The 26,299-nt window shown below is 39.0% G+C and overlaps 1 protein-coding gene across 1 annotated transcript in view; it reads left to right on the top strand.

The window, feature by feature from the left end:
* Positions 1-26,299, top strand: part of lrp1bb (low density lipoprotein receptor-related protein 1Bb) — a 201,102-nt gene that overhangs the window by 44,732 nt on the left and 130,071 nt on the right. Inside the window, exons 3-12 of the mRNA XM_044366489.1 lie at positions 1,774-1,893; positions 2,561-2,689; positions 4,652-4,909; positions 6,073-6,235; positions 15,930-16,152; positions 18,954-19,146; positions 19,295-19,438; positions 20,690-20,926; positions 21,659-21,839; positions 25,619-25,838. Coding sequence (XP_044222424.1) covers positions 1,774-1,893; positions 2,561-2,689; positions 4,652-4,909; positions 6,073-6,235; positions 15,930-16,152; positions 18,954-19,146; positions 19,295-19,438; positions 20,690-20,926; positions 21,659-21,839; positions 25,619-25,838 — 1,868 coding nt within the window. The remainder of the gene's footprint in view (positions 1-1,773; positions 1,894-2,560; positions 2,690-4,651; positions 4,910-6,072; positions 6,236-15,929; positions 16,153-18,953; positions 19,147-19,294; positions 19,439-20,689; positions 20,927-21,658; positions 21,840-25,618; positions 25,839-26,299) is intronic.

Raw genomic sequence — 26,299 nt, 5'->3', positions numbered from 1 at the left:
CTGACATTTTATGGTTTATGTTGATGATTTATGTCAGCAACATATCCTTTAAACACAGAAAAGAAAAGCCATGCCTCTCTGAAATATTTTGTTTCTAGATTCTTTTTACAGTTTATTGAGCCCCAGCTCTTTTCTACCACAGAATCATTTCACAACTATGAGTCAGTGAGGAGTGTTAATAAATATCCAAGCAGGCTTTCTTTGGTCATTGAAGACCAGAGGCTACTGGGCATTTACCATTTTAATACTTCTGTGTTTGCTTGCTCTATCACCTCAAAATATAGTTTGCCCCGAAATGAAAATTCAGTCATTTTCTACTCAAGTCCCTGTCAGTCAAAAGTCTCTGAGTGCTATATGGAAACTAAATACACACAAAGTTCATCCCTGTAATTCTATCTCAGCCCTCTCTGAAGCTATTAAAGGTGACAGGGCCATTGTTTTATAGCCTGCATTTTTAGTATAAATAACAGTACTTTGTAAACACTGTAGTGGTGTTTAGACTTAAATAGTTGTGAGTAGTTTATTCCTCTAGTTTCGTTGTGAAATTGAATTGAGATCTTAATATTGTTCAACAACAATGAAGAAGTGCAGTTGTGTGTGTGTGCATGTTGCATTTTCCCAGCTCCACCATGTCAGTCAACAGTCACTGACCATATTTTATTGCTACAGTCTACTTTCTCTTCACTGTTGAACTGTTTTTTTATGATTATCAGTTGACATATTGGTCTCCAAAAAGCACTGGCTGAGATTTATATATTGCACTCCAAACCATACAACTGAACCATTCATCTTAAGGTGTCAGTGAACTAGCAAGAAAGTTAGATACTGTAATGAAAAACTGACTTCTGATAACTCAGTAAGTGTTTAAAAGTGTCTGATCTACTGACACCACATAATTCCAACTCTTAAAAATCAAAACCAAAGACTATGTCTTCATTCACAAAATAATAATAAAAAAAAACTGAAGCTTTGATTGTCGTTCAGTTCCCACTTTGCTGTTGAATGTAAATACACCCTGTCAAATAGTGATTTGGTCCGCTGCTGCGTCATTTAATAACTTCTTGAAATGGTTAGCAAAGGAAAGACCAAGGACAATCAATGCAGGCTTTTATCTTCTGGGCTGTAAGTTGCCATTAATTAATGTTCAGCAGTGGCTTATCAATCTTTGTGCAATTAAAGCTTTGTTTTGAGGGCTTTTCATGCTTTCATTTGTGCCATTTATTCTTCTGAACATTCATCATGCCATAGTTAGCTGGTCTTTGTTCCTTCCTGTGAAAAGATTAGTGCTATACAAAGCATCCTCACCAATCACAACATTCGAAAAAATATGTGGAAAATTACTATGTAGGCACTTCCTGAGCACTGCTAACAGTCAATCAGTGTGTCAAATGACTGCAATGCAATGCTGGTAATAAGTTTCAGTCACCCTTATCAACAGTCATAGATTGCAGGGTCACAATTCACATGGTCTGTACAAGGACAGAACAGTCATTACATTAATGTAAATTTGTATGTAACAAACGGAAGGATCACTTGTTGTACTTGGGACATTTGAACTTTACAGTAACAAAATGGCTGTTTACTCTGCACCGGTTTTAAACTTGTGACAGTCATCTGGAAATGTCCCTTTTTTGCAAAATGACAAGGGTGCATTTGTGAAGAAAATGAAAAAATAATCTCACAAATCAGAAAGAAATTTCCCATTCCACCTACCCTTTCATACCCTTTTTCCCCCAATTTTCACTTTTTTCTCTCATTCTCTTTCCCCTTCAGAGCTCCTGTCAGCCTGCCACGAGCTCCGGTGTCGCTACGGCTGTGTCATGACGAGAAATGGCACCTTTTGTTTCTGTGCTGACGGCTTTGAGGTCGGCGAGGATGGGACGAGCTGCAGAGGTAGGTTTCAGCAGCGCTGGTGGGGGCCTCCTGCCATGGACTCCTCTCCCACCCTTTTTTTCCTTCCTCTTCCCCACACCAATCTCTCCTTGTGCCCTCAGCCAGACTTCCCTCAGATGAATAAGCAGGGGGTGGTGGATATATGAGAACCATCTGTCTGCAGGCAGGGCCCAATGTACAGTACATTACACTCCAACACACATGCATACACATATACAGCACATACAGAACACAATTTGTCTGTGTCTCTTTCTGTTGCTTTTTTTACAAGCAACAGAAAGAGACACTGCTTTACAGTAAGTGCCACAAGCCTGGTTTCTGACAGCCAATGAGGAAGACAGAATTTTAATGTCAAAGGTGCCTCTAGAGTTGTGTCTTACTTGGACTCTGTACATACCTTATACCAAAGACATGGCATAAATAGCATATTATGCTGGAGGAAGAGGTTTAACAAAGCAGCAGCGCTTCCTGAATTTGATCCTGTTTAGGAAAGACATGTGAAAGAGTGGTTTATAGGGTACTGCGACTCCAAAGGAGGCTCCTTGGTTATAAAAGTAATTATGCCTGAGGTACCAGAGTGAGGCCACATTAAATATACTTTATGTATTTGGGTCATGTTTGAGCACACCTAATTTGTTACAAATGACTCTCCTCTTTTTTCCATAAGATCATGATGAATGTGCCATGTATGGCGCATGCAGCCAAACCTGCAAGAACACCTACGGGTCATACAGATGCAGCTGCACAGAAGGATACATCCTGCAGCCTGACAAGATATCTTGTAAAGCCAAACAAGGTGAGCAGCACACTTGTATCAGGAAACAATATAATCTGCATAGTATGTATGTTTCATTTCTAATAATAAACTGGGTTTTGTTCAAACCAGAGTGGAATTATAGCTTATCATCTCTTTAGTACTTCCCAGCATTGGTGGGGCAAGATTAATATGGTTTAATAGTGACCACATCTATCACCCACACGGGAATAGGTAGACGTGGTCAGGCCAGGATAATGATAAAATTGATGAGCATGAGATTTAAATGCGAGCAGTCTGGAGTATTTTGTGCAGAGACAATGCCCAGCGTTACCCTGATTTATGCTAATGCCTGATGCTTGTAACAAATCTGTCCCAATGAGTAAAACAGCCTACTTAGAAATAAAACGATAAAAAGTGGTATTGTGTTTTGGTGGTCTGCCATCAACAAGTAAACAAGCTTAACCTCATGCGATATTTTTGTCGTGCATTGAACCATGAATTCAATTTTTTTTCTCTTACTTTTTTTTTTTGAGTGTTGTCACTATGGCATATATGGGTTGCAAATAGCTGGAGGCACAACACACCTAGCTGGGGAGAACACCACTGTTGCAGCTTTTAATCAATGTGACTGGTGTCCTACCAGGAATAAACTGAATATGATTACCCATAAACTTAACTGAACCCAATGCTCACATGCATTAATATTAATTCAGCAGAGAGCGATGGTGGTACGGCGATAACTATGGGGTTACCATTAGTTGTAAAAGCTCATGAATATAAATTTCAGATAGAGTTCTCTGAGGCCAGAAGATGAGGAGCAGCAGGGTATGAAAAACATATTAACGTGTTCAGTGTAAGATTGAAGTTAAAACTCTACAGCACAAATTTTCTTTTTTAGGAATTAATCTTGATTCAATCTCTTGTCCTTTGGCTCAGACTAAAGTGTAAGGTATACCACTTTCCATTCTATTTTTACCCCTAACATAAATCCGACTCTTCAACAGCTTGATGGTTGCCATGTCTGCTTGATAATACACTCCACAGATTCATGATATGTACCAAACTGTTGGTAATAGAAGTGTGGGGTAATTGCATGGTGCAGACAAATACATTTATTGAAATTTATATTGATGAGAATCATACGGATGTCCAAATAAAATACCAATGCCTAAAGGATGCATCTGGTTTTATTCTGTTTTTTTTCCTTCTTTCAATAGTGTCTGACTTTCCTACACTGTCTGTGGCACTGAGTTCCAAAGCCAAGTGTTCCTACTGAAGACAAAAATCTTTAAAAACAGGCCATGAATATATAGTTTGATAAAAAAAAAAAAAAAAAGAAGGAATAGGCAATTTTCTTGACCAGCTTCACACTGTAGTTTTTAGAAAATTTAGAACACAAAGAGTAAGTAATGCATTTTTAGGGGACTATTTATCAGCTGCAGATTAATACACATGCACAAGTGAGTATTTATGGCAGCGGGACAGTATCAAAATAAACTACACTGTCGGCATTCATTGTAATGTCATTGTAATGCAACATGTCAAGCTAGTGCAATGGTGTGACTCACTGATGTATTTTAATAGCTCTTGGATGACAATGGAGCTCTATGTCACAGAGCAATAGTTTTGGGTTAGACAGGCAATACTTTGAAGGATCAATTCATTATTCCGTTATTTTTATTGTCTATTACTTGAGTTAATGTTGATGTGTCTCAATTTGTTGTGTCAGATCTTCTGTCTTTCTTTGAGTCTGTGAATTATGCTTGTCTTTCTTCCTTCCTTTTTTTTCTTTCTTTGTGTTTGTGTGCCCCTCTTTAGTATATACTGTATATTTCCATTATTTAAACCCTTATTTAGAATGTATTTTTGTTTTTCTTTATTCCTTTTTTGACTGAACATTTTTCCTTCTTTGATTTCAGGTAGTCCCTTGATGTTTCACCAATAAAAAAATGTGCTTCCCAAAATAAAGAAACAAAATGCTATTTCTCCCTCTCTCGCCAGATCCTGGTGACAGCCGTCCAATGCTTCTCATTGGTGGTTCAGAACGAATTGTCATCACCCATCTAAATGGAACAGGCCTTCAGCCCCTGAGGTCTCCGAGTGTAAATGGAACACTGGCATTGGATTTCCAGCACAACCAGAAAAGTGTATGCTGGGTTCTATCCACGGAGTCCTCTGGGCAACTTCGCTGTGCTGAAATGAGGAATCTACGTGGATTCACACGGGAACAGGAAATAAGAACACAACACAGTTTGCTAAGTACGTTTTCAGCCTTTCATACCCTTATCCTATGAACTCCTTTCCTTTTCTGTACTTTTCTGACAAATTTAAGTGGTTATCTGCACTCAAATCATGAACACACTTACCCACAAGAATAGAGGAGGATAGCAGCGCATCTTTTCTGAGATACACACAGATATCTCCCAGCACTCTCTGACACACACAGGCTCATCCTTCTTTCGCTCTCTTTTTCCCTTTCATACTCTTACCTGCAAGCTCTCCATCTATTCATTATATGTGCAGCTGAAGGCAGGTTAGCCTCAGCGGTTTTGGCAACTCACCTTTCCCCTACAGCTGTCCTTCAAAACCAACACGTTACACCATCTTCACTATATCAAAAGCATTTCCTTTTTTTCCCCTTTCGCTGAACTGGTCTTACAAATTTCAAACATGCTTGACATTAAATTTGTGTGGTTCATACATGGCTATTTGTCAGTTTTTATATTTGTTACAATACCTACAGTTTCATATTGATGTATAAATTTTAGAACAGCAAACACCTACATCAGAGGTGTCTGGTTATTATTGCTGCAGTATTATTATTATTCTTATTGCAAACGTGCTAGCCAGCAGCCATGCCACTCTACATATTTTGCATATAAAAATCAGTTTACTTAGTCAGTAAAAGCTGAAATGTAATATCTCAATAGCTCTAACCTTGGACTTTGAAAGTCCAGGACTGCTACAGTACAGCAGTTGTTTTCATGAAGGTAGGTATTACATTATATCTTGTCACAAGCTGGCCCAAAGTATGCCTTTTGTGCCATTTGTGGAGTAGAGCGCGTGTACATTAGTAGGTTGATAATCATAATGGCTCAGTTGGTGGGTGATGAAACCCACAGTGTATTTTCAATCTGTATTTCTGTGAAATATGTGCCCACAAAGACTAGTGGACTAGATGACAGACGCTTCGAGCCAAACAGTGAACACTTCTGCTAATTCTGGGGACTCTAAAAGCACATATGGACTATGCTCTAACGTCAGTACATGTCCATTCTGCAGTCATTATGTGTGAATGGAATAAGTGCCCTTATAATGCACTATATATATATATATATATATATATGTGTGTGTGTGTGTGTGTGTATATTTATTTATTATATGTTTTACATAAGAATCTTACTCCTGTTTTCTTATTGCAGATGTTGACCAGATGGCCATTGACTGGCTGACAGGCAACTTCTATTTTGTTGACCGGGTCACTGACAAGATATTTGTCTGCGACCATAGTGGGAACACTTGTGTTACTATCCTACAACTAGACCTACTGAATCCTAAAGGAATAGCTCTGGATCCTCTCATGGGGTGAGTGTTCCGCAGCCTATATAATACACCATCTCTGAAAGCCCTGCAGGGCTCATTTATCATCATGCATCTTTTGTTAAGAAAAAAAAAAATCATGGAAGAAGGAAAAAATCACTATGCATAACAATTGACTTGTCTGGAAGAATGTGAGTGAGTTACAATGAAGGGATTTAAATGATTCCCTGTCTTTCCACTCAGCCCTTTTCTCTTTGAGCTGTGTAATTTGGTGGATAGCTGGTGATGCTTCTTCTGTCTAGACATTCATTTGTATTCACTGATTTCACCCAGCATCTCTCAGTAAAAAATCCCCCTGCTGGAATTTCCATTACAAGATTTTTGTCTCTGTAGACATCACAAAAGAGCTGAGCAACTGTGGAGTAAAAAGTATCCCCACATTGCTCACAGTGAAAGAAATAAATAAAATACAGCATGTGGTTGACAGTCACATGAATCAGAATGTAACAGAACTTATATTGTAGGTTTCCCAGCTGTTTCCTGTGGCGGGTTGTGTCATCATGCAAAAAAACACAAACCAACCAAATAATGTGAATAAATTGCAAGCAGCTGTACCAGAGTGTGAACTTAGAGAAAGCTTCTCTTATTATTCCAGTTATCAACAGCTCAAAGCCTTCTGCCCTCGAACATACAGTGAGCAAGAGTGGAGCAGGGCCATTATATTATGAGGACGTAGGAACCGGCTGCATATTCAGAGTTAGAGCAAGTTTTTAATGATGCACCTTTTCTGTTTCAGATTCAGATTTCAGAAATCATTATCCATCTAATAATAATGATACACCTTTTCTGAAAAGAAGAGTGTGTCTCATTAGCGATGTATCTCAAAGCAAAATAATTACCACTTCCAAACAGCAGTAACAAAGGAAGATGTGGTGCACATTTTGTGCTGAATTGTATCCTGACCAGCTCCCATAGGCCTTAGACAATATACAAAATCTGTAAATCTTAACATTGCATCTTAACATATAATTAAATTGATAGTTGATGCTGAACTACATGTCTTATTTGTGCATTTTCAATTTATGAACTTTTTTCAGCAGCTTGGGTTACCACTATCAACTATTGGGTCTAATTAGCTGCTGGTCTCTTAATGATACATACAGTTTTGATTTGGTTGGCAGTGTCTCTGTGTTCTCATTAAATGCTTGTCAGCCATTGGTAAGCAATATGGCGTATGGTAAATATTGTACCTTTGAGTCTCTACTTAAGCTGGCTCTCCATGAAGTGCCTTAGATAAGTCAGGCTTGTTATTCAGAGGTTTCGTCATAATAGTACATGACTCACACACACAAGTGCCCATTCTGTTGTGTGTATAGAGGGATGATAGTATGGATATAGAGTGCTGGCCCTCAAGGGGACTGGGCATGGAGGCTGCTGGCTGGATTGACTCTATAAGACACAGAAGTTTTCCAAGTCTTCTTCCTGCCTCTAATTGGGGAAACATGGGTACAGCTGTTGCTGAAGATGCGAGCCTGAGAGAGGTCTGTCAGCCTGGAGCAATGGAGTGAAAACATAAGAAATTAGGGAGGTCTTAGACAGTAGCACAGTGTGAGGAACAGTGTTTATAGAATATTCTCTGGTATGGCACTCCGTTTTTATTGTTGTTTGATTCTTTCTGTCTCTTTTCTGCTCTTACTATTAGATAAGGCATTTTAACTTTGCTATAGGAAAGCTATTTGATGGACAAGCTGTTCTTTTCTTAAAAAGCATTTTGAATGAGGGTCTAAAGGAAAGTTTGGTTTGTTCGTACACTAAATGTTTTATCAGCACTGTACAGTCCCCTTTGAATTAAGTGTGAATGAGTGTTACCGGATGTACTTTTTTTTGGAAAGTCAGAAAAAATTCTGCTCAGTCAGATTAATAAAGCCTGGAAGGATGTAACAAATAAGTATGTCAGATTAGCACCAGATCAATGTTTCTTCGATTGAAGCAAGTGCTATCACAAGCAGTGGGTGGGTGGTTGCAGAGCAAGGATGTCACCTCATTGGCAAGGTAGAAAAAATCATCCCAAACGAAGCTTTCAGAGCAGATTAAAGCCCTGGCTTTTGACTTGCAGGGAGCATTTCTACATATGTTAACCTGAAGTTTTGGAACTTTGACTATATTTAACATAGATATCCGACATCATAACACAACATAAATAACAGAAAACCAGAAAAAGCATAATATGTCCCTTTCAAAATTAATTTTAGACACCCAATCGCTTTTTAAAATTCTGTCTCACTCATGCCAATGTGTGCATTATATTATTAAAGAAACATAATAGCCACACTGAAATATACACCTGACCTGATGCTGAGAAGAGTCTGTAGGTAGACACTATGTATATGGGGACACTATACTGGGGGCTGACACTTGCTGTCTTATCATTAATTAAAACTGCTGGTTGTCGCTATTTTTGTGACATACACTTTGCTAACACCACTGCACAAGAACCAGAAACATGAATAATCATAATTCCATGTTGCATGCAGACATCAGGCTTTTCCTAAACATTAAAATTCAGACACTTTCTTCTGCCGTGTTGGTCAATCTGCAGGAATCAGGTGCAGTGGATATTTGTATTAATTTCCATTCTCTTCTTCCATATTTTGTGTCTCTAAACAAGAATGCCTTTAAATATATGTTGCGCAATTTTCAGTGGTGCCACTTTTCTTCCATTTCACCGATGCATAACCTCAGTGTGGTCCTTTAGTAAGTAAGGAGAAATGCAATGTGGCTGTTATGCTCATAAAAAGCAAATACTTAGTAAATATCCCCCTAAGAATCTCATGATCTTGCGAATCCAGCTGCCTTGCAAGGTAAGATGGTGATAGATGGTGATAGACAGATGGTTCATCCAATCACCTGCCCGGTATTTTTGAAAGTACCTGCCTGTTTCCAAGGATGACTTCTCAGATGGTTCCATGTATCAAACCATCTGGCATGTTAGGTTAGCCCAGTGGTGCTTTGAGCTAAATGCTAAAATCAGCACTCAGCACTGACTCAACCAATATAAAACCAAGACCACAATTTTTCCCTGACCTCAAGCAGTTGCTTTTAGTTCATAACCATAAAAATTACCATAAAAACATTTTTCATGGTTCAGCTGCTATGAGATGATATTGTGTTGCAAGAGCGGATATTGTAAGAAAGAAAAATGAAATTCATTGTCACTGAACACTCCAGATATGTTGTTTATGGACTGACTCATATTAAGGCATCACATTTTTCTTAAAATGCAATGCTGTTAATTGAAAGTATATAGGTGTAGTCTCTAGTTGACGAGGTTGCATTCACATAACCAAAACAAATAGCTGAAAACTGCACACTGTACAACTTTGCGCATAGATTCACAGTTTTGTTGGCAGTAGAAAAACCTTTACATAACCAGGAGTAACTTGTTTTAATGTAAGTATAAAAAAAATTGTCTGATGAGTGTTTAATTGATATTAAAAAGAAAAAAGTTGTAATGGAACGCCACAATCTAAAGAAGACTAGTATTTTTACAATAGTGATAACAGTTTAATTTTTTTTCAACAGCAAACATGCTGATATACTGTGTACTGTGCATATTGTGCTTCTTTTGTGTTGAAATATAATTTGCTATTAACAACAGATACTTACAATTGTTAACAATGTCAAAGTCCACGATTATAATAATAATAGTAACTTTATTTATTGAGCACCTTTCAAAACAACCGTTACAAAGTGCCTCACAAAGCAGGACAAATAAAGAAAGCAGGCAAACAATCAAATCCAAAATCACAGTCAACAAATAAAATAACAAATAAAACAGTTAAAAGTATAAAATAATGGATAAAAGTAACAGATAAAATAAGTAACAGATAAAATAAATAAGAAGATGATTGGGAGATGATTTAAAAGAAGGCAGTGAATTTTCTAGTCTGACTTCCTCAGGTAAGCTATTACAAAGGGTTGGAGCCCTGACAGCAAAAGCCCTGTCACCGTTGGTCTTCAGCCTTGACCAGGAATAGCTTATCAGAGGATCTCAAGCTACGGGCTGGTGAGTGATGATTTAGAAGCTCAGCCATGTAGCTCGGTGCCACACCATGCAGGGCCTTAAAAAATCAAGACTAAAATTTTAAAATCAATTCTAAAATAGACAGGCAGCCTGCAAAGGGAAGCTAAAATAGGGGAGATATGATCATACTTTTGTGATTTGGTTAACTTTGATACTATTATAAAGGCTATGCTCAATATAATATGGCACTACATTCGTCTAATTATAGCCTGTGTTGTCTAATTAAGCTATCATAGGTCCATGTTGGTGGCATTAAATGTGGTGTCTAATTACAGCATAATTTGGTAGTAAGGGTAGAATAGTGTCTAACTGTAGCCTATTTTGGATCATTTGATTTCTAATTAAATTATTATCTTGTAAAATGGTGTCTAATAGTATATGAGGATCTCCTATTTGGTTTCTAATTGTAGTATAGTTTTGGTATAATAGTGTCTAAGTATAGTATATTGTGGGTCTAATATGACATTTTATGCAGTTTCTAATTACAGCATAATTTAGGTGTACGGTGTCTAATTAGGGTATAGCTGTGTTTGTTTACTTTCTAAAAAGAACATATGTCTAGTTTTTGTCTAATTTAATACAAAGTAGGGCTTATTACGTCTTATCAGTGTACCATAAAATGAAGTGCGACCAGTTCAGCCACTGCGCACCACTACATGCTGGACCATAGGGGTGCCAACAGTAAGCACTAAGGGGGGGCATCGCACCTGAGTGTGCATGCCTGACCACTTGGGGGACTGGACCCAGATGGCAGAAGGTGAGGCGTGGTCCACAGCAGTGGAGGAGCCACCAACTGGCTCGGGAGTGGAGGCCTGGGCAGAAGATGGATGGTCACCCAGCTGGAGCCTCACTGAAGAGTGCGATCCATCCTCGCTGTGCAGGGCTTGGAATTTGCTCAATTGAAGAGTGTCAGATGAGAGCGGTTGGAGGGAGTGTTTAGCACAACTCTTGCTACTCTTGACCAGGACCAACGGCTCCAAGTTGCAGGGAGAGGAGCGGGCTTGGGACTTGGGTTTAGCCCCGAGGATGGGCCACATGTCATCATTCAGAGCCAGGACATCAGTTGAAAGGATCTGCTCCCCTCCGGTCATGACAGAGCCAGACCAGGAAAGAGTGGCATCGTTGTGTGCAACAGAAGCCGGGCTGGCACCTTCGCTGCCGCAGCAGGCGGAGCCCAATGTGGAGAGATGTTTGGCTTGGGCAGTGGCAATGGATGAAAACCCCAGGATTAGCTCATCCTTGTTATATCATAGAGGTATCACTGCAACATTGCATTTCAGTCTTGAAACAGCAAATATGAACAAAGCAGCTGAAGTATGTCTTTAGGAAATTATTTCCTGACACTTCTGTATAAAATGGATATAAAGCTACTACTTAAAGAAAAGAAGCACAGAGAACAACTTTGCAGTATATGCATTTTATTGATTATCAGTTATAACAGTGTCTATTCAGTCTTCTGTATGACTTTGAGACACACATTTTTCACTGGTCCCATGCAGTTTATTTTATCAGGGGTGTTCATTTCCAGAATCCAACATGGATCTCATTGTAGCGGCAAAATGCACAAGTACAGCATCAGCACCATCCTAATCCCAGAAAGCTATCATTTGTATGCCAGTGGAGGTGCACCTGTTTGGGGAGCTGGGTTCCTTGCTGATGCTGACAGTTTTTCAGCACAGCCTGGTCTAGGGTTCAAAGGGCAGCCTATCTCTCCCCTGACTTGACTTGTGCAGATTAAGTCGGCTCTCCGCCGCTCTCTGACTGTAGCTCATTATCATTGAAGGCTGTTGGAGTTCTGTCCTCACAGAGACACAGCTGGACAGCATAGCAAACCTGCTATGTTAATTACTGTATGTGCAGACCTGAGCAAAACAATTCTGATAATCCATGGGATCTTTACTTATATTTAAAGGACATTTCAGATGTTCCCTATTGTAAGAAACAAATTAGAGTATCTTTAACACTTGTTTTTTATGAGTTACACTGACTCCCTGTGTCTTTTGGAATTGATTTTCAAGCCCTCCTCACAGTATTGGAGGTACTAAATGGTTTGGCTTCTCTGTGCATCACACATTGTCTATCATTTAATGTCTATTCACGTACTGTGAGGCCTCTACAGCATGCCTTCTAAATGTCCCTAAAATTACCACAACGGAAATGGGAATTGCTGTTTTTATTGTGTTTTTATTTGCCTCCAGGTTACGGAGCTCCTATGTATCAGAGAGGCAGCCTCGCTGTGAATTTTTATAAGGAATTTTAAAACATTCTTATGCTTTTTTTCATTTAACATTTATTCCACACCCTTTATGTATTGTTTTAATTAATTTGAATTTATTGTATGGATATTTTTATTTTGTTAGGCTATTTTGTTAGGTGTTTTGTGGGGGGCATTTTTATGCCTTTGTTAAAGACAGAGAGATGACTGGAAATGAGGTGCAGGTGAAGTGAGATACAACAAAGGTTCCTGGCTGGACTCAAACAGGGGACATTGCTGTTCCTGGTCATCGTCTTAACAATGGATGTATTAAAAAGAACTGGATACCATTATCAATGCTGGCGCTCCGTTCATCCCTATGAAAGATGCTCACTCAGCGCATATAACAAAAAAAACTTAGCTTGCTTCTTGAGTAAGCTTGCTTCTTGATGTGACTCTATAGAGTCACATCAAAGACCCTTAAACTGACACAAATTAGACCACGAACCCCCATTTGATTTTGTCCCAGGGTCCCCTGATAAGATTTTTGCTTTTAAATGTTTTATCACAGAAAGTTTATGAAACCCATGACCAAAATAGTCATACATTCTGTCATTATGTTACTTATGGATGGAACTAAAGTGAAAATAAATTATTCCCCTTTTTGCTGGGGACCCCCTGGAACCCCATCAAGTACCCCTTGGGATCCCCAGACCCCACTTTGAGAACCACTGCCATAGAGCATGCTCACTAGTACCTCTCCAGCCAAGAGAGCATGCATGTCCAAGACTTCCACTGGCCAAGATGCACACATGAATGGGAAAAAAATAATTAAGTTTAAATTAAATGAATTAAATTACGGTTATTAAATTACTGAATTTTCTCTGGAAAAGGAAAATAACTTCTTTCGCAATGAAAACAATAAGATGGGTCCAGGATCAATAGACAGTGTAATGAAGTACATGTAACTCAAACAAGTGGATTTAGTGTTAAGTTACTCTCTAACAGCATTAAGGGCAAACCATTGAACTGTAAGACAATTCACCTCATGAATATGAGACAATTACATCCACTTTCAGCTGTGGTTTGGGTAACCACTCCTGAGAAAAATATCCAGGTCTTTAGACTGCCAGATGCTTACCTGCCTTCACCATTTACTCCTTTGTCTCTTATTTAATTTCATGTCATGCTGTGCTGGGCAGCATCAAGTTGGTACTGAGAATACGACTGCAGCAATTTTTGGGGGAAGTTGTTGGTGTTACTGGATCAAGAATCAGATCTGGCACATGTCACCTGCTTATTAATACAGTTGTAAGACTCAATTTTTGAAATTCGTTTAGCTATTCTGTTTTTCGGTGTTGATTTCAAAAACATTGACTATTAGACCGATGATCACCAAGTATCAACAATCAACAAACAACCTCCTTAAACTAGATAACATAATAACATTATGTAATCCCTGGGCTGCCAACTCTCACACATTGACCATGAGACTCACGTCACACGTCCATTTTCTCAAACAGAGAATGGCAAATCCATAACCGATGACGCCTCAGATTCACTGGCAGTGCACAGACAGAGCAGACAGAGCAGCACAGCACAACAGTAGCACCATGCAGCAGCAAGTTATTCATATACACAAATCTATTGTATTTTAATGTATTCCCATGCATGCTGCTCAGAGTAATCTCAGTCAGCGGCTCTTCTGGCAACAGCACAGCGTCTCGCCCCCTCAACTTGGGCTGCGTGCATGCAGGCAGGCGTGAGAGTGACTTACTATGGTTACGCGGATGCTCTGTGTCTGTCGCTCTGAAACTTTCCTGCAATTCCCAGTGATAGTTTTTAGGTAACCTACCATTTTAGGCTACATAATGTTTTTATAATATAATTTCAAATATGAAATAGCCATTCTTCTAATAATCATTTCTTGTTTTGATCCAACCAATTATATACTGTTGTTGATGCATTCTTGGTTTTCTAAGCACTGTCAATCTAATTAATCTAGACTGATGCCGGTGGCCAAATCTTGACTTAATCCAAGAGGTTAGGTGATGTAGAAATGAAGGGAATTTTGTTTGGGGGGGGGGGGACCCCCAGACCCCCCCACCAATTATGTATCTTTCCAAGTTTTTTCCCCCATTTTAAAACATATCCAGGTGCCTATGGTTGAATGTATTGTCTTTTTTCGTGTATGCAATGGTCATTATGGTTATGTTATTTTATTTATTATGGTCTAATTTTATGAATTTGTCAGGTATTATTCAGGATCTGTTGGTGTAAAGTTGTATAGCTGGCCTAAGTAGAGCAAGATTAGTAAAGTTATTGCAGCATTGCAGCACTAAACAAGGCCAGAGAGCGGTCAAGTGGGTCACATTACGATGAATAATGCTCACTTTATTATGAACAAAAAAAAGTACTGCTAAAGAATACCATGAACAGGGTTTTAAATATGCACTTGATGGCTACATACATGGTATTGTGCTATGCTACTGATTGATGCTAAAGCTAACAGGTCCCAGGAACAAAAAGTCAACGTCCTCACCACGTTTTTGATCCATGTAGAATACAGAGGAATAGCATTTTTCTTGTATTGCAGTGTAGTGCAGATAGCACTAGTATTATAAGTAATGAAAATGTCAAATGTAAAATACGACTGTTGTTTTATTCTAACATAACCCTGATTGGACACTTCTTACTTGGGCAAGAAAGCATTGTTCTTATTTTCAAATAGTATGTTTCAGTTTAAACATTACAAGAGAAAAGTTGTTTGACAAATGTCATTCTTGGGAATATCTGGGCAGTGAGTTTGGCTGGAACCTATACTTCTCCAAATGCAATGAAAAACAGGACCAAGCCTACACAGTGGATGTGCTAGTCATGAACAAGGATTTTGTTTAACCCAACCTATAAACACGCAAATAATGTAGTTAGCTAATGACATGCTAACTCTTGTCCTTGGAAATAATGAAACAGATAATGTAACAGCTGTGGGTTATAAACTAATATGTCAGGCAGGCAAATGGTTGCAGTTTACATTACAGCAGACAAACATACTCTTTCTATTCCTTATACTTTTGCTGTTTTATTTCTGGCTTGGGAAAAAGGCTGTACAAAAGCACCACCGTCCTAAGATGCTGAGTAGTAATGCACATGCTTCAACATGTGATGTCCAAAACTTTATCTCCAGTTGCTAGAACATTCACTGTTTGGGGAATGGGTTCAGTGATAAGTGTGACTCTGTTTTATCAAATGGCTACAGGTAAATACACCATCATGTCAAACAAGGCAGAAAAATACACAAACCTGTACTATAAGGTAAAGTATGTCTGTACATATGTTTATTGTATGTAGAAGGAACAGGTCTTAGACTATTTGGAGAAAAGAGTGAGACTCTCAACCCCAACAATTTAGACAGCAGCCTTTCTAGCATTTAATCGTTTAAATACTCCCACCCTTTGCAGAATGATGTTCTTCACTGACTATGGAAACCTGGCCAAGGTGGAGCGCTGCAATATGGACGGCACCAACCGGACCCGTCTGGTGGATTATAAAATTGAGCAGCCCACAGCTGTGGCATTGGATGTGGTCAAGAAGCTGGTGTACTGGGCAGATGCCTACCTGGATTACATCGATGTCGTGGATTACCAAGGCAGGAACAGGCACACCATTATCCATGGGAGCCAAGTGAGTGTCACATTTCACTATAAGTGCTGCTTTTTGTCTTTCATGGGCTCCACATCATAAGGAGCCACTGTGGACAAACATCAGTGGGAATATGAACAGACAATTGGCTTCTCTTACCAGTACTTTCTCCCTCTTCATTTGAGAGACACTAAATTGTGGTATGAGAGGGAGTTTCTTGGTTAATTTTCTGATTTAGGGCACATTGTTTTATCACTGCAAGGCAGGTGGTATATTCATTGCTTGTTGCTATAATTCACTCCTCATTTTCACAGAAAAGGTCTTCTGAATAGGGAATAGATGATATATTAAATTGATGGAATTGACGCACATGTGGTGCTGTCTTCCAAATGAGCATGTCAATAGTCTCTCTCCAGTAGTATGTTTGAGGCCTTTCATCACAGATTATGACTATTCATTAAAAGACCCTTTCAAGCAACTTGGACTACATATTCATCATTTATGAGGGAAAAAAACATACATATTATTGTGTTTGCAGGTGTTCTTTGCATAATATTGCCTCCTTCATTAGCTTGTGGTCTTGGTAGACAGAGGGTTTATAGCATTGCATCTACATGACAAATGTCATGCAGCTCCTTTCTGCATCTTTTCCATAGACTATGTAGTCTTTTCTGTCATAGGTAACAGTATCAGTGGTCAAATGTGACTACCTTGCCCACCACTTAATCTACCACATTGCTATACAATTTTATATTATATTCATTATAATCATTTCATACTTGGAATTTGTGATCTGTATTTTTCATTTCCCTTAAATTTGAGTATTTTTCCTAAAAACAAAATCATAAAACAAAATCTTTTTCTTTCAAAATACCCTCCAATTCTTCCAGATAGCATAAGGAAGTGGGCCAATTCAGGCAATGATGGCCCGGACAAAATGGATGTGAGCCTGAAATGGCCTACATGTAAAATAGCAAATATGGCCCAAATATCCCAAATCAAATGTGGGCCTTTTTTGGTAAAGATGCGGTGCTTTCAGGTATGTGTATTCTGGATGTGGGCCAGTTCTGGTTTATCTGGTTTGGTCTTGGTTGACATACGGCATTGCTATGGCTTGCTTGTGGCCCAGATCTGGGAAACAGGAGTGGAACTCTGAAGTGACATCATTCCACACAGTATGTGGGCCAGATAAAAGCGCAGAAAGTGTTGGGTGTGGGCTAGATCTGGGCTATTTACTATTATGGTCTAGAGAAAAATGTAATTCTGATTGGCTATGATAGTAATGCGTGTAACTGTTGTGTCTTGCTTAAAGGAATCTTTTGCCATTTACAGAAATATGCTTATTCGCTTTCTTGCCAAGAATTACATTAAAAGATGTATTTCATCTCATGTCTGCCCATTAAATATGAAGTTACAGCCAGGGGACATTAGCTTAGCTTAGCATAAAGACCAGAGCAGGAGTTTATTTGTTCCTGAGTCAGGTACCACAGGCCAATGAGACAATTAGGGCTGCAAGTAACGATTATTTTAATTACTGATTAATTTTTTGATTATTTTCTCAGTTAATTGATAAGTTATTTGGTCCATAAAATTTCAGAAGATGGGGAAAAATGTTGATCACTGTTTCCCACAACCTAAAGTGACATCCTCAAATGTCTTGTTTTGTCCTGACCGACAGTCAACAACCCAAGGATATTCAGTTTACTATCACAGATGACTAAAAAAATAATCAAAATAGATAGCGATTAAGCTTCCCAGTTGCCGCAGCCATTGACAGTGACATTGCATATTTGAACAGGCACGTACCGGTCCATGGGCCATCTGTAATTATGTAAATTCAGAGATTTGTAGGTGCTTGTGCATGTTTGCAGAGCTTGCTGCGAGAAGCATGCAATACGTCTTAGCCCACCACAGAAACCCCCTAATACCTCAGCTTGTCATTTTTACACCTCAGTTTTTGATTGGATAGGAAGATTTTTTTACATTTGGACCGAGTCACACTAGATGTTTCCCCCTGTTTCCAGTCTTTATGCTAAGCTAAGCTAACCAACTATAACTTCATACAGATGTGAGAGTAAGAACATGAACAAGCATTTTTCCCAAAATGCTGAACTATTCCCTTAAGAATAATCTCCCTATCTGTAGAGGCAGAATATGTTACTTTTATAGAAAAGCAACAATACAATACAGTTTCAGCGTAACTAACCTTTTCTATCTTTTAATCTTCACAACCTTGCTTTTCTATTTCCCCTGTCTGAGGTTGATCCTGTCTGGTTGATTCTGTCATCATATTCCCTCCAGCAAGTACCAAATAGCATGAATTACATGTCCTGTAGGTAAAGATGCAAGTACAGTATATGCAGTATGTGTGAGATTGCTTTGAAAGTTCTCCTGTGAAAGTAGAGTGCTGAGGCCAGTTCCATAGAGAGAGATGGTTGAGTGGTTTGTTTGTAATTTATTTATTTATTCTGACGCATGTTTCTTGGTGCCCCTGATGTTAAGGTGTGGCCCAGTGAGCTTAGGTGTACTTCCTGTGAACACAGCTCATCCAGCCATGTCGCTTTGTGTGGGTGTCAGCCTGCTAAATGTAGCATGGAGGCTGTGGTGTCAGGGCCAGTGGCCTCCCCTAGGCGTCCAGCTTTTGACCCAGTGTGGGCTGCCAAATGCGCAGACAGCCCCAACCCCATCTCCCATCCCCCTCATGCTTGCTGCATGTTTTGAGATAAAACGCCTCTCATTAATTTTTGTTGTTATTGTTTTCTTTTTATACCCTCTTGTGGTTTTACTTATTTTCGGCTTCTGGGATGATAAAAAAAAGCACCATGGATCTTCTTGTTTTCCAGGTGTCATACATTTATGCATTAGCTGTGTTTGAGGACTACCTCTATGCTACCCACTCTGACCCTTCCAAAGGGAGTTCCACTGTGGAGCTGCTGCAGATCCACAGGTTCAACATCACAGCAGAGAGCAGGACACTAGCCAGCCTGGGGAATACAAGAAGACTCCGTGTTTACCACAAACTCACTCAGCCAAAAGGTAAAGGACATTTTCTATATAGGTTAACATGTGCAAGTATGTGTCAGAATTTTGACTTTTGACTCTTAAGCCGGAGTCTGTGTTAGTACAGAAAGAGGATGCTTTATTGGCTTTTAATGATTTATCTGTCATTTCATTTTGTCCACAGTCAGGAGTCATGCATGTGAGATGGATTCATATGGAAAATCGGGTGGATGCTCCCATATTTGTCTTCTGAGTGGCAGCTACAAGTCCAGAGCCTGCCGTTGTCGTATTGGTTACAGTCTGGGCTCTGATGGACAGTCCTGCAAAAGTTAGTTTGTGTATTTTATAACATATCCTTTAAAGCAGTCTTGTTTTTACCATTTAAATCCATTTGTTTTAAAGGACTGTCGTTGGCAGTTCTTCATATTCTTAAGGATCCTGACATATGCCTGAAAAGGACAACATAAGGACGTGAATGTTCTGCATCACTGCTCTTTTTAATATTGACAATTATGCCTGAAAAGGTCATGTGTCATATTAGAGCTGAGGGTGTGCCACACATGTATCAGCCATAGACTGACAATGAAAAAGATGAGCGCTAGTGGATACAGACCCATTTGTAAGTGACGTTCCGCTATCGACCTGTCGTGAGCCTGATTGATTATTGCCATAATGAGGTTTTAAGTTTGTCTGCATTTGTTGGCTGGTCTGATCAATTGCTGGACATTGTGTAGTTGACAATAAAAGCAGAAGATCAAATTGATGACACAATTGGAGGGCCCACCACATTTCGATCGGGGTAACGAAGCATCGGGAGGCTTGGCATGACAGATTTGATTTATTCTCCCCTTATAGATGTTCTGATGACACCAGCTATCTCTCTCTTGCTTGCGCTTTCCCCTCTCCCTAAACATAATGAGATTCGGTGCTAAATGGTAGTGCTTCTTCATACAGCAGTCATGCTGGAGTTTGATATCTGGGTCTCTTGCAATGCTTAATTGTCTCCTGGGTAGTTGGTCTCTCCCTCACAAAATGATAAATTGAAGTGAGGCATGTGTGGTCCTCACCCCCAGCATCACAGTCTCTGGGGCAGGGGCTGAGAGCGAGGAGAGGTCTACTTCTCTCACTGGAAACCCTCCTTCATTCCTCCTCTTGCCTCTCCGGAGGATCCCAAAGGGTTTGAGAGCATACAGCCCCCTAAGCGGCTGGTGGGCCACTGAGGAGCTGCCTCAGCGTTCTAGGCCTCTCTGTTTGCCTTTCTACCCAGACACCATGTTATTTTAGATCAGAGGAAATGTTCACAGCCAAGGTAAGTATTGCCATTGTCTGTTTGCTCAAGCATTTTCCTTCTCCTATACTGTGAAGGCAGCTTTGTAGCGCAAGTGTGATTGAGGGGGGAGAGTATGGTCATTGGCACTGATTACTGGCTCCATTAAGGTGAATGGATGGCCCTGGCTCCCGCTCACATATAAGAACAATGTGGCCGGTAAGAGGGTTTAATGCTGGGATCAGCATTGATGAATTGGACCAATTAATTAACAATAACAGTAAAATGGGTCTGTCCTTTCTTGCCCTGTAGAGCCCAAAAACGATCTCTTCCTCTTCTATGGTAAGGGGCGTCCGGGGGTCATCCGAGGTCTGGACATGAACATCAAGTCCAGCGATGAGCACATGGTGCCAATCGAGGACCTGGTCAACCCTCGAGCTATTGACTACCATGCAGAATTAGGACACATCTACTTTGCTGACACCACCAGTTTCCTCATAGGGCGGCAAAAAATAGATGGGAACAGTCGAGAGACAATTCTCAAAGATGGTGAGTCAAAATGCTTTTTTTATACTAACTGCAGAATTTCCCCAGAATAATGAATCTGGTATGCAATGTCTTATATTAGTGACTCTTTTCCTGACATTAATGACTTTAACCTTTAATGGTTAAAGGTTAAAGCCATTTCACACACTCTTACTCTACTCAAAACACTGAAAAGGTATACTTAAAATGCACTACACACTAATTGTACCTCATCTCAGGAAAAAAAAAAAAAGAAAAACATGTAAATATGTTTTAGTAGACTGGCAAGAGGCTGCTCTGTAGGCAGTTTTCAAGTGTTTATCATTTATACAAACATGTTTTTACCAATAATTAAGCACTGTGCATTTCATTAAATCAATTTGATGTCACAGAATGAAAATACAAGTTCTTACCAAAGAATGCTTTATTGCTTGAATGAGTAATAATATAAAACACAGCAAAACAAAATTTTGCATATTGGGAATTTTATTCATATTAATTCCCAGTTGCATGTGTGATAATTTATCTCAGTGGCTCCCTGGTTAATTTTTAATTTTTACACGTTTACAATATTATCAGAATGTTTTGTATATAGAAATCTTATTTTACATACATAAATGACAGATATTGCTGTTTGTAGACTCAATCAAAGTGGCTGTACTGCACTAAAGTTATTTATTCAGAACCTAAAAAAATTGCAGATAATATTTAGATTTGGTGATTCTGTTGAATTCTGTGCTGCTGATTCTGTTGTAGAACTTGACAATGTTGAAGGAATCTCAGTGGACTGGATTGGGAATAACTTGTATTGGACGAACGATGGCTACAGGAAGACAATCAGTGTTGCCAGGTTGGAGAGAGCCTCCCAGACCAGGAAAACTCTCTTGGAAGGGAACATGTCACATCCCCGAGCCATTGTGGTCGACCCTCTTAACAGGTCAGGAAAAAAAACAAAACTGTTTTTGTATTGTATGAAATAAGTACTCTAAAAATTATAGGTCAGTCCTGCACTAGGTCAATTGTTGACCCATAAAAAATACTTCTAAGGTGAATAAATAAATAATTAAAGGTACAGGCATGGGTATGAGTAAAAAATGAATTAGATAGAGGTGGGTGAAATAAAAAAGGAACAAAGAAACAAACAGAAAAAGAAATACAATTAGTGTCCAGTTTTGCAGTCTTTTCAATATAATATTTATGAATGTGTTTTTTCAGTCCTAGCACACATTGTCATCACATCACACGTTTCCCCCAGCCACTGTGTGCCTCTACAGTACCCTGGTGTCTATACCAGCAGCCAGCTCTAAGCCAGTTTAATCATGGGTATGGGTTGGATTGCCGGTCAGGTTTGGTCTGAAGAAAATTTAGTGATCATTTTGAATAATGGGTCAGTTCTGGTACTGAACTTTGTAGATTTGGTGTGTGATTCTGCCGGTAGCCACATGTAGAGTATGTTTGTGTGTTTTTGCCTGCCTTTTTGTAAACCTTCACAAGCATAGATTTGAGGGAATTCACAACTAAACTAAAACAAACAAAAAAAAGTTTTTATATGCCAAAACTTTGACTGAACAAATAAAGATCACAAGATGTAAATCCTCAAACTGCTGTAAGCTGTTTGCCCTGGCTGTTCATATGTTTGTTTTTGCCTGATTTTCTTGGAGAACAGAGTTATTGGTGTTGCCTCAGACACCAATGTGGGGATTTAATCAAATTTCACAGCCAGATTTCAAGCACAACTGATGTTGTCTATGAACCCTAAAGTGAGAGAAAAGTTATCTGAACAGAGAATACTTTTTTGGCATGCAATGGGATTATTCATGGTATCCTGATTTATGATCATCAGCATCTCACAACTGCCAGAAGTCAAACCCTAAAATCAGTTTTGAGCTCTGTCTTGCCTTGCTGTTGCAAATACATCAGTAATGTTGCAAGTTAGCAAAGACCGCTATGTCTTTTTGTATATTTCAGTATCACTTGCTTCAGATGTTAATCGTGACGATCATTTGTTTTAGCAGACATCTGCTTTGAGGATCACATCAAATATCTTTTTGTTCAGAAGAAAACACGTACATGTGGGGGAGGGGAGTCTGTCACCCTCAAGTAAACCAGCATGATTAAATTGATAGAACATATGCTGTTTTATTAGGTGTGAATTTTTGAGAAAGAAAATGGTGGCTTGTCTTGTTGCTTGAATATGAACCACCACTACCAGCTTATTAGCCACGTGTTAGTTGTTCTTCCGTAGCCCCAATATATAATTTCCTTTGCTTTCCTGTGTGAATTTATTTATGGCGGACCCCACCAGCAGAGATGATAATTAACATACAGAGAAGATGCTGCAAAACTCAATTTCAATGAGTGTCTTAAGGATCTTGGGGATTAACTCTTTAAGGCTTAAATCGTATTAACACACACCAAATCCATAGCAGTCAGAGATTAGTTTTCAAGCCTCAAGAGGGTTGTTCTGAACATTTTGCCATACACAGCTGTTTCACTTCTACAGACGCATACACCAAATCAAAAACTAAACCAAAACTTATTCATACTTGGTTTTTATTGACTATAACTGCCCTTCTGATTTCAATTAACATTGCAGGCCTCATATTCACTACCAACATGAAACGATATATCAAAAATACACAGGTTAATAGAATAGAATACTATGAAAAAGTTGGTACATACTTTGAGTTTTCATACAATTTGTTGTGCTAAAAATATATCTTTTTAAAATGATTAAGTAAATATTATAAGTAGAAATAATAATATACTTAAATATTTAAGTAAATACGTAGCACGTTTTCTAAAAATATGGAAGAGTTCAGCACAAAAACTGTATCGTAGGACTATAACTATAACATCTGAATTGTATTTGATATTTTTCTCTCTACTTTCTCTTCATACTGACAGTGGCATTGATTTAAACATTCAGATACAAGTGACACACATGTCACAGTGGTGCAGATTGGATATTGAAGGTAAATGACAAAGTCAGCACACAGATTTGAAAACATCAAATCTATGCCTATGCCTTGTGAAAAGAACAAAAAAAATGGAACAACTTTGGTGGGAACGAAGCCTGAAGCTTTTGAGACTATTATGGAAATAGAATGTTGGCCTTTGTTCTGAATTTTATTAAGATGTTTCACCCTGACAGATGAAGCATTCAGCTTTTGGGGTGAGGAGAATAGAAATCCCTTTTTTTATGTAAGGATTAATAACTTTTACTTGGACCTCCTAGTGACAGCAAAAATGATTAGAAAAGCTACTTTTTGGCTTCTGAGGGAGCATTGAGCCTGAACCCGACAGTCCTTTGATCTCTATCTATTTCTTAAATGTGTCCTTGCGACCTTATTTTCTACTCTGTTGTGCAACTCATGTCCAGTTCAGTCAAGGACAACTAGTGTCAACTCAATCTCATCTCATACATGTATTTACATAAAAGATCTACACACAAATAACATTTGACTTGAGTGATGCTTTACTTAGCTTTTCTCAACTCTGGACCCCTGGATGAGTGTGTATACATAAGTATGGACAGCTTTGTAGCAATTTTCAAATGCCACATCTTTCACCATTCTGATTTTCTCACTTGAAGTATAAAGCCCATTTCACACCAAGTACAAGTGCATATATCCCCTCTGGAGATGGTGATTGATGCTCGCATTAATTGAGAATATGATTATTTTGACAATGCAGCAGTATAGTGTCCATATGCCCATCTGATCTGGTATTTGAGTATGTCTATGTGTTTGTAGGCATGTGTGTGTGTGTGTGTGCGTTGAGAACCACTGAATAATTCATGGGGTCGTAAAGATGACTTCGAGACAGAGGGAGTCCTCATTCACCTCCATATCCGATTCTGTTTCATCTTCCCTTAGCCAGCCATCTATCATTGATGAGAAACAGGGGGGTACATGGCTCAGTCAGCAACGCTCAAACAGAGCAAATCCCCTGGGCATGGTTACTAGAGAACAGATCACGTCAAATTGTTGACCCAATCACGTTTCAAAAACCATAGGCCCACTGAGACTTGCAGTCTCAATATACACAAGACACAATAAAACTTTTTATTTTCTTTTTTGGTGGGGAATAGGAGACTTCTAACTTTGCGTTGATGTGCAGTCAAGCAGCACTTTGACTTGATAAGCCTGAATAATTTCCCAGGCTGTGTTGCATTCAGTTTTAACTGCTATGGATGTTTGATTATTTGGTGTTACAAATGGGAAATCTTGATTCCAGTTTATTTCCATTTCTTTTGGGAGCTCTTTTGTTGTGATGTTAAAACCAGTTTTCTAAGCTAATGGTTATACAGTTTTATTTGGCAGTACAGGTTGTGTTCTTTATAATATTCTCCATATGAATCAAAGCAGCATGGGAAAGATTCAGCAGGGAGTACAGTCATGCCACCCCAGGGGTGTACAGAACAGAACCCTCTAGACACATATCACTCTGATTGGAATAAATCATTTTGAGAGAAGCCTGCAGAAACATACTGTCACACATATTGATTGATAAGACATCAAAGCAACAAGCACAACCATTTAACATCAGTGTTTCAAGAAATAAAGGTAGGGATGAATGGGGGGGCAGACAGCACACTGCCTTATATCTACTGCTGTATGTTCTTTGTATGATGCCTGAACTAAAGCAGTGCCTCAACGTTGAAATAACTACTGTGTTTTTGTGCCTGTACGTGTGGTTCTGTATATATGATAGCTGGATGTACTGGACAGACTGGGAAGAGGATGAGGTCAATGACAGCATTGGGCGGATAGAGAAAGCCTGGATGGACGGTTCCAACCGCCGCATTTTTGTCACCTCCAACATGCTGTGGCCCAATGGCCTGACACTGGACCACAGCAGCAGCACCATGTACTGGTGCGATGCCTACTATGATCACATAGAGAAGATTCAACTCAATGGGACTGGAAGAATGGTGAGTTTCAATATGTAGAGATCACGCAGAGTAGCTATGTTATGTTGGAACTTAACGTACGAATAATGTTAGCACTGATTTAGTACGCTTGAGGGTGTGCTGTGATCATTCCTGGCTATTTTTTTTCTATTCTTGTTATTTCATGCTCTTCTTGACTTGATTATTCGCTGTGTAAAAATCACGTCCAACTTATAAACATAATTAAAATATTAAGCTGAGCAAATGGCACTTCTCCACAGAATTCTAATTCAACATTGTTGTCATGTTAGTTTGATAAATGAGTGTTTTACTTTCCGATAAATTAAAAAAAATGAAACTCATTTTCAATGTCAAATCTATATTATACAATAATTTCAGGGTCCGATATTGATGAGTTCTCTATTTTAGCAATGATACAGTGTTAGCCTGCAAAGCAGTGTAATGATTGAAAAGTGCTCCTCTTCCCACAACTAACTGCCAAC

This window comes from Thunnus albacares, chromosome 11, assembly GCF_914725855.1.
Source record: "Thunnus albacares chromosome 11, fThuAlb1.1, whole genome shotgun sequence".
In the NCBI taxonomy this organism is placed as follows: domain Eukaryota; kingdom Metazoa; phylum Chordata; class Actinopteri; order Scombriformes; family Scombridae; genus Thunnus; species Thunnus albacares.
Note: the sequence above shows the minus strand (reverse complement) of the source record. Positions and strands in the feature narration are given on the sequence as shown.